The 12,587-nt window shown below is 39.1% G+C and overlaps 1 protein-coding gene across 5 annotated transcripts in view; it reads right to left on the bottom strand.

Moving 5' to 3' along the window:
• Positions 1-12,587, bottom strand: part of dmd (dystrophin) — a 361,839-nt gene that overhangs the window by 144,104 nt on the left and 205,148 nt on the right. For 4 of the 5 annotated variants that reach the window (XM_047355826.1, XM_047355823.1, XM_047355824.1 and 1 more), the window contains exons 1-6: positions 10,629-10,727; positions 6,274-6,381; positions 5,987-6,166; positions 4,483-4,658; positions 3,158-3,281; positions 673-751 (exon numbers count right to left, since the gene is read on the bottom strand). In XM_047355826.1, the coding sequence (XP_047211782.1) occupies positions 673-751; positions 3,158-3,281; positions 4,483-4,658; positions 5,987-6,166; positions 6,274-6,345 (631 nt within the window). In that variant the 5' untranslated portion in view covers positions 6,346-6,381; positions 10,629-10,727. Of the gene's footprint in view, positions 1-672; positions 752-3,157; positions 3,282-4,482; positions 4,659-5,986; positions 6,167-6,273; positions 6,382-10,628; positions 10,731-12,587 lie in introns of those variants that run through there. The other variant, XM_047355828.1, reaches the window with a different exon arrangement.

Below are 12,587 nucleotides of genomic sequence, written 5' to 3'. Positions count from 1 at the left end.
GTCCTTCAGCAATGTTATTTTTTATGTAAAAGGCATTTTCACTATCCAGCTTAAAATATGATTAAAATAGGCGCGGCCCTGATGTTGTAGGGGTTAAGCGCGCGACCATGTGCAGAGCTACAGTCCTCGAAGCAGCTATCCCGGGTTCGAGTCCCAGACCTGGCAACATTTGCCGATTGTCTCCCCCTCTCTCTACCCCTCTTTCCTGTCTGCCTACGGTCAAAAAATAAATAAATAAAGGCCACTAGTGCCGAAAAAATATCTTTAAAAAATAAAAATAAAAATATGTTTAAAATATGTGTTTTTGACAAACTTATCTTTGTCCAACTCATGAGAATTTTAGAGACATGTTAATTTAATTTGGTTCTGTTCATTTAGTTTTGTTTCTTGGTAAGAAAAACAGCTGGCGAAGACCTTTAAAAGTGTTCTGTTTTGGTCGGCAGAATGTTGGAAGGAGAGACAAGTATAAATTGAGCTTTTTTCTGCTTTCAGGGATGCCAACAATTACACAAGGACAGAGGTGAGGACACAAAAAGATACATCTCTGTCCCCTTTCTCTGCGTGTTTCTCCATCGGTGTTTCTATGGAGACGAGCAGAGAAGGTGGGACAGGTGGAGGCGTTGCCATGGGGACAGACGGGGTGTGCATGCCAGCGTGTGAGCGTGCGAGTACCCTGCTCGACGAGGGTCTGCGCCGTGCGTGTTGCCTCCTGAAGCTTTCTGTACTTCTCTGGCCGCTCTCTGTCTATGGCCTGTGGCAAAGAGACAGAACCGCAGGGAGAGGGGAGTTGGTTCAGCACAGGAAGAAAGAGAAGCTGCACAACATAACAGAATGGAGAGGCTGACTGACAAAAAGACTGACAGTTTAACATCAGAGCAGTTACTGTAATTAATGAGGGAAACGATGGGTTCTAACCTTTGATTCATTTTGTTGTGTTACAAACACAAATTTCAATGTTTTTATTGGGATTTTAAGGGACAGACCAACACAAAGGAGACATTATGACAGCCATATGTTTTACAATTGAAAGTCTGAAAACTGGTGAGAGTACGCGTTGCCAGTGACAGCAGGTTGGTGTAGGGTCATAAATGATTGACAGATATTTAAAAAAAAAGTTAAACTCAAGAACCGTTTATTGTATTTCGAAACCTTATACGGTTCTGTCCATTTACGAGGTGAGACGCAATGCTGCATTTTAGGCTAAACCCACATTGAGAATCTGTGACAACCTAAAAACTAATGTTCATAGATGCTCTCCATCCAATCTAACTGAGCTTAAAGTATTTTGTTCTAGGTGTGTCTCTAGATGCAGGTACAGCTGGCAGCTGTAAGACTTGTGGCTGAAACTGCAACAAACGTGGTCCAACAATGTACTGAGGTGGGGGAGACTGAATACAAACAGTCCACACTTTTCAGATTTTTATTTGGACTAAGTGTGACAAAATGTGGAAAAGCGCTATGAATACTTTCTCAAGGCATATATTGCAACCATAAAACATCTCTGACCAGGGTGGGGGAATTTGGCACAGGCTCTCTACTGCCTCCTGCAGGCTGCTAATGTTGATGTTATCATATGTTCAAAACATGCATTTGAAATTGTGGCTTTTAATAAATGGTTTCTGTGGGGACTTGTTTTTTTCCCGGACATATCTGATGTCAAATGGCAAAATATCAAACTTGCACTCAAATAACAAAACTTGAAAATTAGTCTCATTTAGGAGAGTACTGGAGAAAAGGAAATATTCTAACCTTTTTTCATCACATGTATTTCTTTCCCTGAATCTGGCTTAAAGGTGCTAATGTAAAAGCACTGAGTGGATTTTATTACTGGGGGTGTACAAATGCTACAACATCTCTTTTCAAAGTCTCTCTAACTCCTTCTATAGTAGTTATCAGTGTATAATATTTTTACTGGCCCCGCATTAAAAGGTGAATGCTTTAAGCCTGAGAACCTGTTGCATCATTGTTTGAGACTCTTAATTTGAAGTAAGAAGGAAGTAGTTCCGGAGATGAACTGTTGTGCTGATGGCTTGTGAGACTAGCTAAAAAGATTTAGTTATGAACAATTTGTTAGCACAGTGAGAGTATTGCAACTGGCTAACCATTAAAGATGCTACAGTTAGCATCTCCTTTGAAACTTGGCATTGGTACTAAAATGAAGAGGAATTTATTTTGTTTGATTTAAAGATTTTGTTGTACCACTGGCCTAATTTAACAGTATTTATAGATGGGCAGAGAGAAAGACAAGTAGAGAAGGTCCAAAGTTCAGGAATCTAACCCCTGACACCTGCACTCAAGATTATTAGCCTCCATGAGAGGGAAACGCTCTATTTTAAAGGTTTTATAATTAATCCAGACTACACAGTACATCTTCTAAACTTAATTTTCTTATCCTTTCTTGAAATTAATCCATTGATTTATGCATTTTTATTTCAACTCACTCTGACCGAAATAAAGGCTTTATGAACTTCAATGAAGTATTGCTCACCCTTTTATTGTGGCTGACACACAAAAACTATTTTAAGGGAATGTTTAGTAATTCAGGATAGTAGATTTAATCATTTGGAACGCCGTCCTACTGGGTGTTGTCAATTACCTTCAGATGTAATTGTATTCTTAACAGAGACCTTTTCACAATCTTTGGAGTGTAGATTTGATAATATCCCACATCCTAGCCGAGATCTGAATTTTCCATGTCTCTACATCACTGTATTTACTTTCATCTGTAGACTCTGTCCAGAGTGCCATTTTATTTAGATATCAGAAATTTAGAAATAAAAAGAAATTTTTGATAGTGGCTACTCCTGTGTGGATTAACATCACTCACATAGACTTCGATTACTATCACATTAAGGAGGCTTTTGCTCTTCTGCATTTAGTGTCAATTTAATTTATGTAATACTTTATGCATAATGGGTTAGGGGTTAAACTGGATACCTCCATATTGTACCAACATTCTTTAAAACAAAGTCTGACACATTTGAAAACCATCTTGTTGAATAATTACATTTCAAACAATCATTTCAGGTATGACTGCTAAATGAGATGTAAAAGCCATTCCTGACCCAGCTGGGTAATGGTATTCCAGCAGCACAGATCTCAGCAGACTCTAGCTGTGGGGGATTTTTCTCACATACAGCACTAAACAGTTTTTTACCTGCACTTTGTCATGCAGCTCCCGAATGCTCCCATCTTTGCGGGACACGGAGAGCTCTGGGCTCTGCAGAATGGCCTCGCCACGGGTCATGTAGCTGTGGACCTCTGTGAAGTCAACGTCAAACCTAATGGTGCAAACAATCAGACGCACAAAGGAAAAAAAATACATACACAGATGTTGAATTTGCTGTAAAGGCTACTTCAGCATTGTGGAGCACAAAACAGTTCATAGAGACAATTTTCTGGTAAATGCAATTCAGGATTAAATCATTGGAAAATTTCAGCTACTTTATAATAGGAGATTCGAATTGTCGAGACAGGCCATGATGACACAGGCTGGAGACTGATACCTGTGTTCACATGACAGGTGAAGATGTCGGTGGGTCTCTAATGCTTGGTGCACAATCTTCTACTCCTTTGATAGGGTGGTCTGTCTTGAACCAATACCTTCTCAACACGTTGGGAGCCACCATATGTCAAAAAAGCCCAACGAGGGCATAAAGAAGACCCTGACAGCCAGATGCTAAGAGAGCTGCCTGTAACAACATTCCACTGCTCCTGATGCCACAGCTTATAAGCTCTGTCATTGTGCTTTACAAAATATTCATCCTTCGTTAACTTTGTCAGGTTCTGGCACATTACTTCGACAAACTGCAATACATGTTAGCTTTCTTCCAGGAGTGCCCTGTTAATGTTTAGCTCCATCCATTTATTCAGCTTTGACTGGCTTCGCTGTCCCTGCTGAAGAACACCATGATGCTCCCACCACCATCTGTCACAGTGGATGTACTTATCCAGGGTGATGTGCAGCATCAGTTTTCTGGTATTCATAGCATATTGCATGTTAGCCAAAAACTTAGATTTTCTCATTTTACAATAATGTGCTACTTTGTGTTGATCTATCACAAAACCCCAACAAAATACTTTGAAGTTTGACCATGAGGAAAACGAGGAAGTAGCTGAAAGGGTATGCAATGGACTAACTGCTGTAAAGCAAAATAAATCTATCTAAATTTTAGATCCAAAGCATTAGGAAGAGTAAAAATGCTGCCACTACTAATTAGGTGCCTTCTGTAGGCAGGTTGTTGCACTGGATTTTATTTAAGGGTATCAGAAAAAAGGGGCTGAATACAACGTTCTAATACATAGTTCTCCACTCAGATTCTACTATTGGCACCAGGCCTAACCATATAGTCACTACTATGACCTACCTGCTGAGATAGGAGAGCAGAAAAGGGTGCATGAAACTGAACAGGTCATATAATTTAGAGAATGTTTAGCAACAGCTAATATCATTGGAAAGCAGCAGTCTGGACACACACTCACCTTTTCCTGAGCTCAGAATCCACAACCACTTGTCTCTTTTTTTGAGGAGGTGGCGACTCTCGAGTGTGGCGCAAAGCCGACACCTTTTCCCTCGTGGTCACCTTGGTAACGGTCACCATACCAGAGTGGGTCATCTCGGACTGCTTGGTGGTGCTGACAGTCGAGGAAAGCTGAACCTAAAGGAGAAATCTGAATTTATTTCAACAAGCATGTGAAAGCCAAACGGTTGTTTTAGGTGAAACTAAAGCTATAGATGTGAATGTGAGGCTAGAAATAAATATGTTCAGTATCAGGTAGCTTTAAGTCAGAGGGTGAGAGGGAAACAAGGCCAGATAAAGGTGTGAGCAAGCTGTTATTTAGAGCATTCACTGTTTTCTTGTCTTTGTGTGCATGTTTATTTCAGCAGGGTACAGCCTAATAAGCTTATAACATTGAGTACAATTACTGGAATATCCATGCTGTCATGGAAACGAAGGTGTTCACAGCCAGGTGTCAACCTGAAGAGGTCAATACGCTAATTATCTGACTGATTATAATGGACAAGTGATTAAAAGAGAGAAGGATGGAGTAAAGGAAGGATGGAAAGTGCCACTGCTAGGCAGGCAGATAGAAATTATGGATTTTTCTATAGCCCAGGTGCATGTGTGTGTGTGTGTATGGCGGTGGGGAAGGCTTGGGCTGGGTGGTACACGTTTTTATCTCCTGTTTAGGACATTTTCTGGTAAAGCTACGTAGCTTCAGGTGATCAATGGGCCTTATGGGAACCAAACCCAGTCTTAATGGGTTTAAAGGCTTAAAGGTTCAGATCCGTTCTCCTAATATGGCCTTGGTTGCATCAGTTTACCTCTCAGTACTTTCAAATTAAAAATGATAAAGACCTAAACCTCTAAATACACTCATACCTAGCTTCTGTGTTTCCTCAAAACAAGAACCGGTTGCACCAATTTGAATTTGGAGGCAAATTCTTGTGACCAAAGATTATACAGACTGGCTCTAACATATACATACATCTTAACTAGAGATGTGTCAAGATATTGGCTGGTACAACATTGGAATTGTTCAGATTTTAACTTGATCAGCTGCAACTGGTGAATGGCCAAGCAGAAGACTCAAAGTTAGCTACTTTCAGTTTCACAGATGTTTAAACGCAATAAGAAGAAGCAGAAAAGGTCTAGGAGGGCAATTAAAAGGGAACAGGAAGGGTGAACGGATTACAGCCAAGTTGCTTGTTTTGTCCTGTGGAGCATTCAACTTCTGCTATGGAACATGCTGGATTAGAAAATGATGGCAGCCTTTGAGAAATCTCAGGGTAAAGATCAGCCTGTCCGTTGGATATACTGCAGTAAAAACCAAGCCGATCATTTTAAAAACTATGAAGTGATTTGTTTCCCTTATTTGCAAGATGGTTGCAAATCAATGCCAATGCTGTTCACTTAAAACAGTAAAATAAAGCTTTTGCATCTTTGAGTAATTAACAAACCAGAACTAAGCTTGACTGACATACCTGGGAAATGTTCATCTCCAGACTCTGGACCAGACGATCCCAACGCTGTGCAAAACTGTCCAATCTGGCCTCTAGTTTGGAGGCCACCTCTTTGTTCTTCACACTGAACAACAGATCCTGGCTCATAGAGCACAACTTATCCATGGTGGGATGCTTCGCCTCTAGTTCTGCTTTATGCGTCTGATATTAAAGACATACAGACAAATCATTTGATGGCACCCTTCTGGGAGGTCTCTGCTTTTATTTATGTACATGGGAAATACACTGAGGTGTGATAAAAAACTCACAGAAAGACGTCGTAAACAGGCTGCTATCTCTGCGTGGTCTTTGAGGTTGGAGGCCTTAATGGAGCGAACCATCTCCTCCTTTTGAGTCAGCCAGGAGTCAAACAAACACTGTCAGCAAAGACAGGAACAGTGGAAAATGAGGCGAAAAGGTTAAGGCAAAGTACAGGAAAAGGTAAAGTACAAAGACAAGAAGAAAAGGAAAGGATGAAAAAAAAAGAAGAAAATTAGAGGAAATAAAGACAAGTTTACTGGTTTAGAAGAAATGAGCATTTTAGACACAATCGTGAAACAATGAGGACACTCCAAGACAGTTTTACCATACTTGGACATGTAGATATTAAAAAATAAATTTAACAATACTGTGACAAATTCAAGTAATCTAAAGAAGCAAAACTGAAGAAAAGTGCTTTATGAAAAATGTAATAAAAAGACATTTAGTTTGGTGCTCCTGACTATCAAAGAATGAGTGTAAGAACCAAAGAGCTGTCAGAGGCCTTTAGAAGAAAGATTGGGGCAGTCTATGAGTCTGGTAAGGGATTTAAAGATATATTGAATGGTCCATTTCACTGTACAGAAAATACTCTACAAGTGGAGATCAAAACAACTAACTTCTAAGCAAGTTCACCCTAAAAGCGGACCACGACATGCTAAAAGAAGTCTCCAAAAACTCTATATTGTCACCATAAAACCTACAGCAAGCTTTTGCTACTGCTGATATCAAAGTTCTTGTCTGTACAGTCAGAAAGAGACTCCACAAGTTTCATGGGAGGTCAGCAAGAAGAAAAACCTTTGCTCTCTAAGAAAAGCATAAAGGTCAGACTGAAGTTTGTCACAGAGAATGTAGACAAAGACCAGAACGTCCATTATAATGTTATTTGGACAGATGAGTCCAAACTGAATTTTTGGACACCAGCAGGATCTGGCCAGCTCACCATCATGCAATCCACTATGAACCATACAATCTACCAGGTGTCAGACTCTGCTTAAGCAAAATGTGAGATCTCACTAAGGTTTTTTCAGCTAAAGGGGTAAACACTGGGAGGCAGGGTGTGCCAACCATTTCCTCATGTAAAGAGCACATCTTTATTTGTATATGATTAAAAAAAGGTTCCTTTTTATTTGTTAAGTGCAACTAAATACTTTGATTTTTCCAGATAAAGAATAAGATTTCTTTATATAAAACTCTATATTTAATGGTGTGTCCTAATTATTTTACATTACCATACGTGTTTTTGGTCCTATAACCTTCCTTCTTATTAATGTGCAAAACAAAAATATGTTGAAGCACATTTTACTTGAAATTATAAAAATGAGTCATGGGGCAGAAAACAGTAGGTTTACACAAGCAGTTGCAATGCAAATCTATCTTTTGGATTTTAATTAACTCCGACTTGGTAATCATGTTTCATTCGATGTTGTGATCTTAGACGTTGCAATTATTGCTCACAAAACACGAGCAAATCAGATATCTTAACCCACTTAATTTGTTATTTTTTTCCAAAGTCTGCTCTTCCAAAAGATGACACATATAAACCATGCAAGGTTTGGTCATTTCAAGCCTGTTCAGTTCGGGGTTGGTACATGATTGCAGCACCACATGCTGAAATAGTTCGACTTGCTGGGATCACACTGTGGAACTGAAATTTATGCACATTTTTAAGCAACACTCCTACACACCAAAAACTGAATAGACCCTAATAGTTTGAACAATGAATAAATCCCATAATACAAACAGAATCAATTCAATTCTTTCTTTTATTTCGTCTATGATTGTTTACTAGATACCCTGAGCAAAATCATGCAAAAACTGAATAAAGTTATGCACCTGTTTAATAATCTGTCTTCTTTTAGCATAAGATGCTTTATTATTAAGAGTGGCTTGGAACCAATTTCTGCCAGTAAACCCGGAAGGATTATTAATTATTATTACTCCCAAGGATTATTAGTGTCATTTGATTTGTTTTTCTGTGTTTGATTTTCTGTATCATTGTAATGTTTTTTCTCATGTTCAGCGCTTTGAGTGCCTTGTTGCTGAAAAGCGCTATATAAATAAACTTGACTTGTAAAAGTATTAACAATATGAGCTTTTTACATTATGTCACTTTACATCCACAAACTAATAGACCAACCAGAAAAGAAACTGATGCATGGTTTTTAAATCAAAATACATTTGTATTCATCCCTTTAGAGCCATCTGCTGCAAGTATTTTGGGGACACTTCTACCTGCCTTGCACAAACACATACTGACATTTTCGGCAATAGTTTTTTTGCCAAATTTTTGTTAATTATGTTGATTTTTGTACATTCGAATTTATTGAACATGTGCATTTATCATTGGGATGAGTGTCAAATTAACTGAGCTTCTAATAATTTACTTAATGTTTTTTTTTTTTGGGTAGAATGATGTGATATCCAATGAAGTAAATATTGAGTTTACATGTTCTGCACTCCTTCCTTCTGGAGATATTTATTGGATTAATTTACAACTGAAATGGCAAAACGTAAGGTCCCTCTATATCTTCATACCTGCCTTAAATGTCCATTGACATACAGTACAGACCAAAGGTTTGGACACACCTTCTCATTCAAAGAGTTTTCTTTATTTTCATGACTATGAATATTGTAGCTTCACACTGAAGGCATCAAAACTATGAATGAACACATGTGGAATTATATACTGAACAAAAAAGTGTGAAACAACTGAAAATATGTCTTATATTCTAGGTTCTTCAAAGTAGCCACCTTTTGCTTTGATTACTGCTCTGCACACTCTTGGCATTCTGTTGATGAGCTTCAAGAGGTAGTCACCTGAAATGGTTTTCACTTCACAGGTGTGCCCTGTCAGGTTTAATAAGTGGGATTTCAAGCCTTATAAATGGGGTTGGGACCATCAGTTGTGTTGTGCAGGAGGAGGATACAGTACAAAGCTGATAGTCCTACTGAATAGACTGTTAGAATTTGTATTATGGCAAGAAAAAAGCAGCTAAGTAAAGAAAAACGAGTGGCCATCATTACTTTAAGAAATGCAGGTCAATCAGTCCGAACGATTGGGAAAACTTTGAAAGTGTCCCCGAGTGCAGTCACAAAAACCATCAAGCGCTACAAAGAAACTGGCTCACATGAGGACCGCCTCAGGAAAGGAAGACCAAGAGTCACCTCTGCTGCAGACGATAAGTTCATCCGAGTCACCAGCCTCAGAAATCGCAGGTTAACAGCAGCTCAGATTAGAGAACAGGTCAATGCCACACAGAGTTCTAGCAGCAGACACATCTCTAGAACAACTGTTAAGAGGAGACTGTGTGAATCAGGCCTTCATGGTAAAATAGCTGCTAGGAAACCTCTGCTGAGGACAGGCAACAAGCAGAAGAGACTTGTTTGGGCTAAAGAACACAAGGAATGGACATTAGACCAGTGGAAATCTGTGCTTTGGTCTGATGAGTCCAAGTTTGAGATCTTTGGTTCCAACCACCGTGTCTTTGTGCGGCGCAGAAGAGGTGAACGGATGGACTCTACATGCCTGGTTCCCACCATGAAGCATGGAGGAGGAGGTGTGATGGTGTGGGGGTGCTTTGCTGGTGACACTGTTGGGGATTTATTCAAAATTGAAGGCATACTGAACCAGCATGGCTACCACAGCATCTTGCAGCAGCATGATATTCCATCCGGTTTGTGTTTAGTTGGACCATCATTTATTTTTCAACCAGACAATGACCCCAAACACACCTCCAGGCTGTGTAAGGGTTATTTGACCAAGAACATGATGGGTGTGATGGGGTGGTGCGCCAGATAACCTGGCCTCCACAGTCACCGGACCTGAACCCAATCGAGATGGTTTGGGGTGAGCTGGACCGCAGAGTGAAGGTAAAAGGGCCAACAAGTGCTAAGCATCTCTGGGAACTCCTTCAAAACTGTTGGAAAACCATTTCAGGTGACTACCTCTTGAAGCTCATCAACAGAATGCCAAGAGTGTGCGGAGCAGTAATACAGCAAAAGGTGGCTACTTTGAAGAACCTAGAATATAAGACATATTTTCAGTTGTTTCACACTTTTTTTGTTCAGTATATAATTCCACATGTGTTAATTCATAGTTTTGTTGCCTTCAGTGTGAAGCTACAATATTCATAGTGATGAAAATAAAGAAAACTCTTTGAATGAGAAGGTGTGTCCAAACTTTTGGTCTGCACTGTAGATTCAACAAGGTGTCGGAAATAATTAACATCTGTAAAACTTAAATTTTCTCTGACGGCCATTAAAATGAGATTTGATATGGTTGGCTGATGCTCATTATACGTGGAGCAATAAAAAGAAAACATTGCCGATGTTGTCACAACTGCTTATGTAGTTCTGCTCATACCTGTTCGTTAGTGAAGTGCTGCCATTTTAACAGAATCTCCTGAAGCAGAATCCAGCGCTCCTCTGTCCATCTGCAAATAGCTGCCCAGCGGTCACCAAGGACCTGCGCACACACATGCACAAAGCTTACCCATCTTCGATGAGAGTGTATATGAGCAATAAAATTCTCTTTGAGATATTTTCCCTCAGGCGGTGTAAATTTTTCATCATGTTGCCTCAAAGGCTAATTGATTTATACTTTGACATGGCAGATGAATTTTTTTAGCTGTCAAATGCAGTGTGATTTTTGCCTCTTGTTCTTCTAGAGTTTATATTGATCGTATGAAAAAAAGTAACTCAAAGAAAAATAAGACATGCAAAACATTGACTGCAAAATAATGGCATTTTCCGCCCTTTTGTCGGTTAAAATATTACATAACTGATACTTCTGTACAGCAGCCATTTCTATTATCCCACTTCAAATGAAAGTTTCAATTTTGTTTCCAGGGTGAGATTTACATCCATCTGTCTGATGTCCTGGCTAGAGAATATATTCTCAGATTTGTCAAACAGCCCACCTCACCAGCACCCTCCCTGAGTTTAAACATTAAGCACTTTGTATGGCTATTATCAGTGTATACCTCTGTCAGTAGGTTAAACTGATAGATTACGGCTATCATACCCAGTTAAAACAGATCTGAAACCACTATGTATGTCCTATATGCATTTTGGATTTTACATAGATCTTAAAAAAAATCCTATTCTATTATCCATAAGACTGGATTTGTTTTATGCAAAGGTCAAGAATGCATACACCTCTGCTGCAAGACCTCCCTCTTGGTACATCAGATTATAATCTTGTGCTCTCCTCAGCGTATAAACTCCTTTCAGAGGCACACTGGGATGAAAATTACTGAATAGATGAGAAACTGAAGAAGCTCTGTGAGATTGTTTCATGGCTGAAGACCAAGATGCACTCTGCCAGCCACAATCTGTGTGTGAATGACTATTAAAGGTACTGTGTGTCAGTTAGATTGTTAGGTCAACAAGAAGGTATATTACAAAACAAGTAAATACGTCAATGAACGGCAAAACAGTCTTTGAAAGAATGGCACGACCAGTGCCCACTGGTCATCTTGGAAGACAAACTAGCATGACTATGGTGACATTTGCAGAAATACTGGAGAGGGTAAGTATTAATACTAGTCATTAAAAAGAAGAAATGGTGCTTGTGAAATTTAAATCAATGGACTAGACTCACTAGATGGCAAATAGCAAATTCTTGTCTGAATTATGAGAGCTACAGAACGTTTCGAAAAGTGGATATGGTGAATTAATTTCTGATGTCTAGTGAAGCGCATAACCAGCTTTGACCTAGCAGGCCATACTGTAAATTTCTCAGCGGTCTAATATTACTGCAAAGGTAGGTTTTTAATGAACTATTAGCAAAAGCTAAAAGCCACTTTTTTTATTTGAAAACCTACAACTAGCCTGTGATCTAAAATACTTTAGGTCTAAATTCTACATTTACTTAGTCTGCCTAAAATAATAAAATTGACAGTTACTTTCTGGATATTTTTGGTAAATTTATGTGAGACAATATTTTCAACCAGTTCAAGTTTTAAAAACAGACACCCAGGTCGTGTCTGTAAAAGTGTCATCAGTAGGCTTGGACCGGAGCCCAAACAACACACACCTGAAGGAAATATGGCAGTAACAGTTACAGAAATAAACCTGATATAAAATTATCTGTACACACGAGGACATGGTTCAGTGTGCCATTCTATGACAAGCAGACCGTCTTCATCTTGATATATTCCAAGTTTTTGCCACAATTTGTGATTAGGACCAGGAAATTATTAAATGTTTTATCTAATCTCTAGTCATCTCTCTGTCTCCAATTGCTACAATTTACAACAGCCTAAAAATGTAGTTGTTCTTAAAAAAAAATACTTGCATGGCATAGCTCAAGCAGCAGTGT

This window comes from Girardinichthys multiradiatus, chromosome 24 (assembly GCF_021462225.1).
Source record: "Girardinichthys multiradiatus isolate DD_20200921_A chromosome 24, DD_fGirMul_XY1, whole genome shotgun sequence".
In the NCBI taxonomy this organism is placed as follows: domain Eukaryota; kingdom Metazoa; phylum Chordata; class Actinopteri; order Cyprinodontiformes; family Goodeidae; genus Girardinichthys; species Girardinichthys multiradiatus.
Note: the sequence above shows the minus strand (reverse complement) of the source record. Positions and strands in the feature narration are given on the sequence as shown.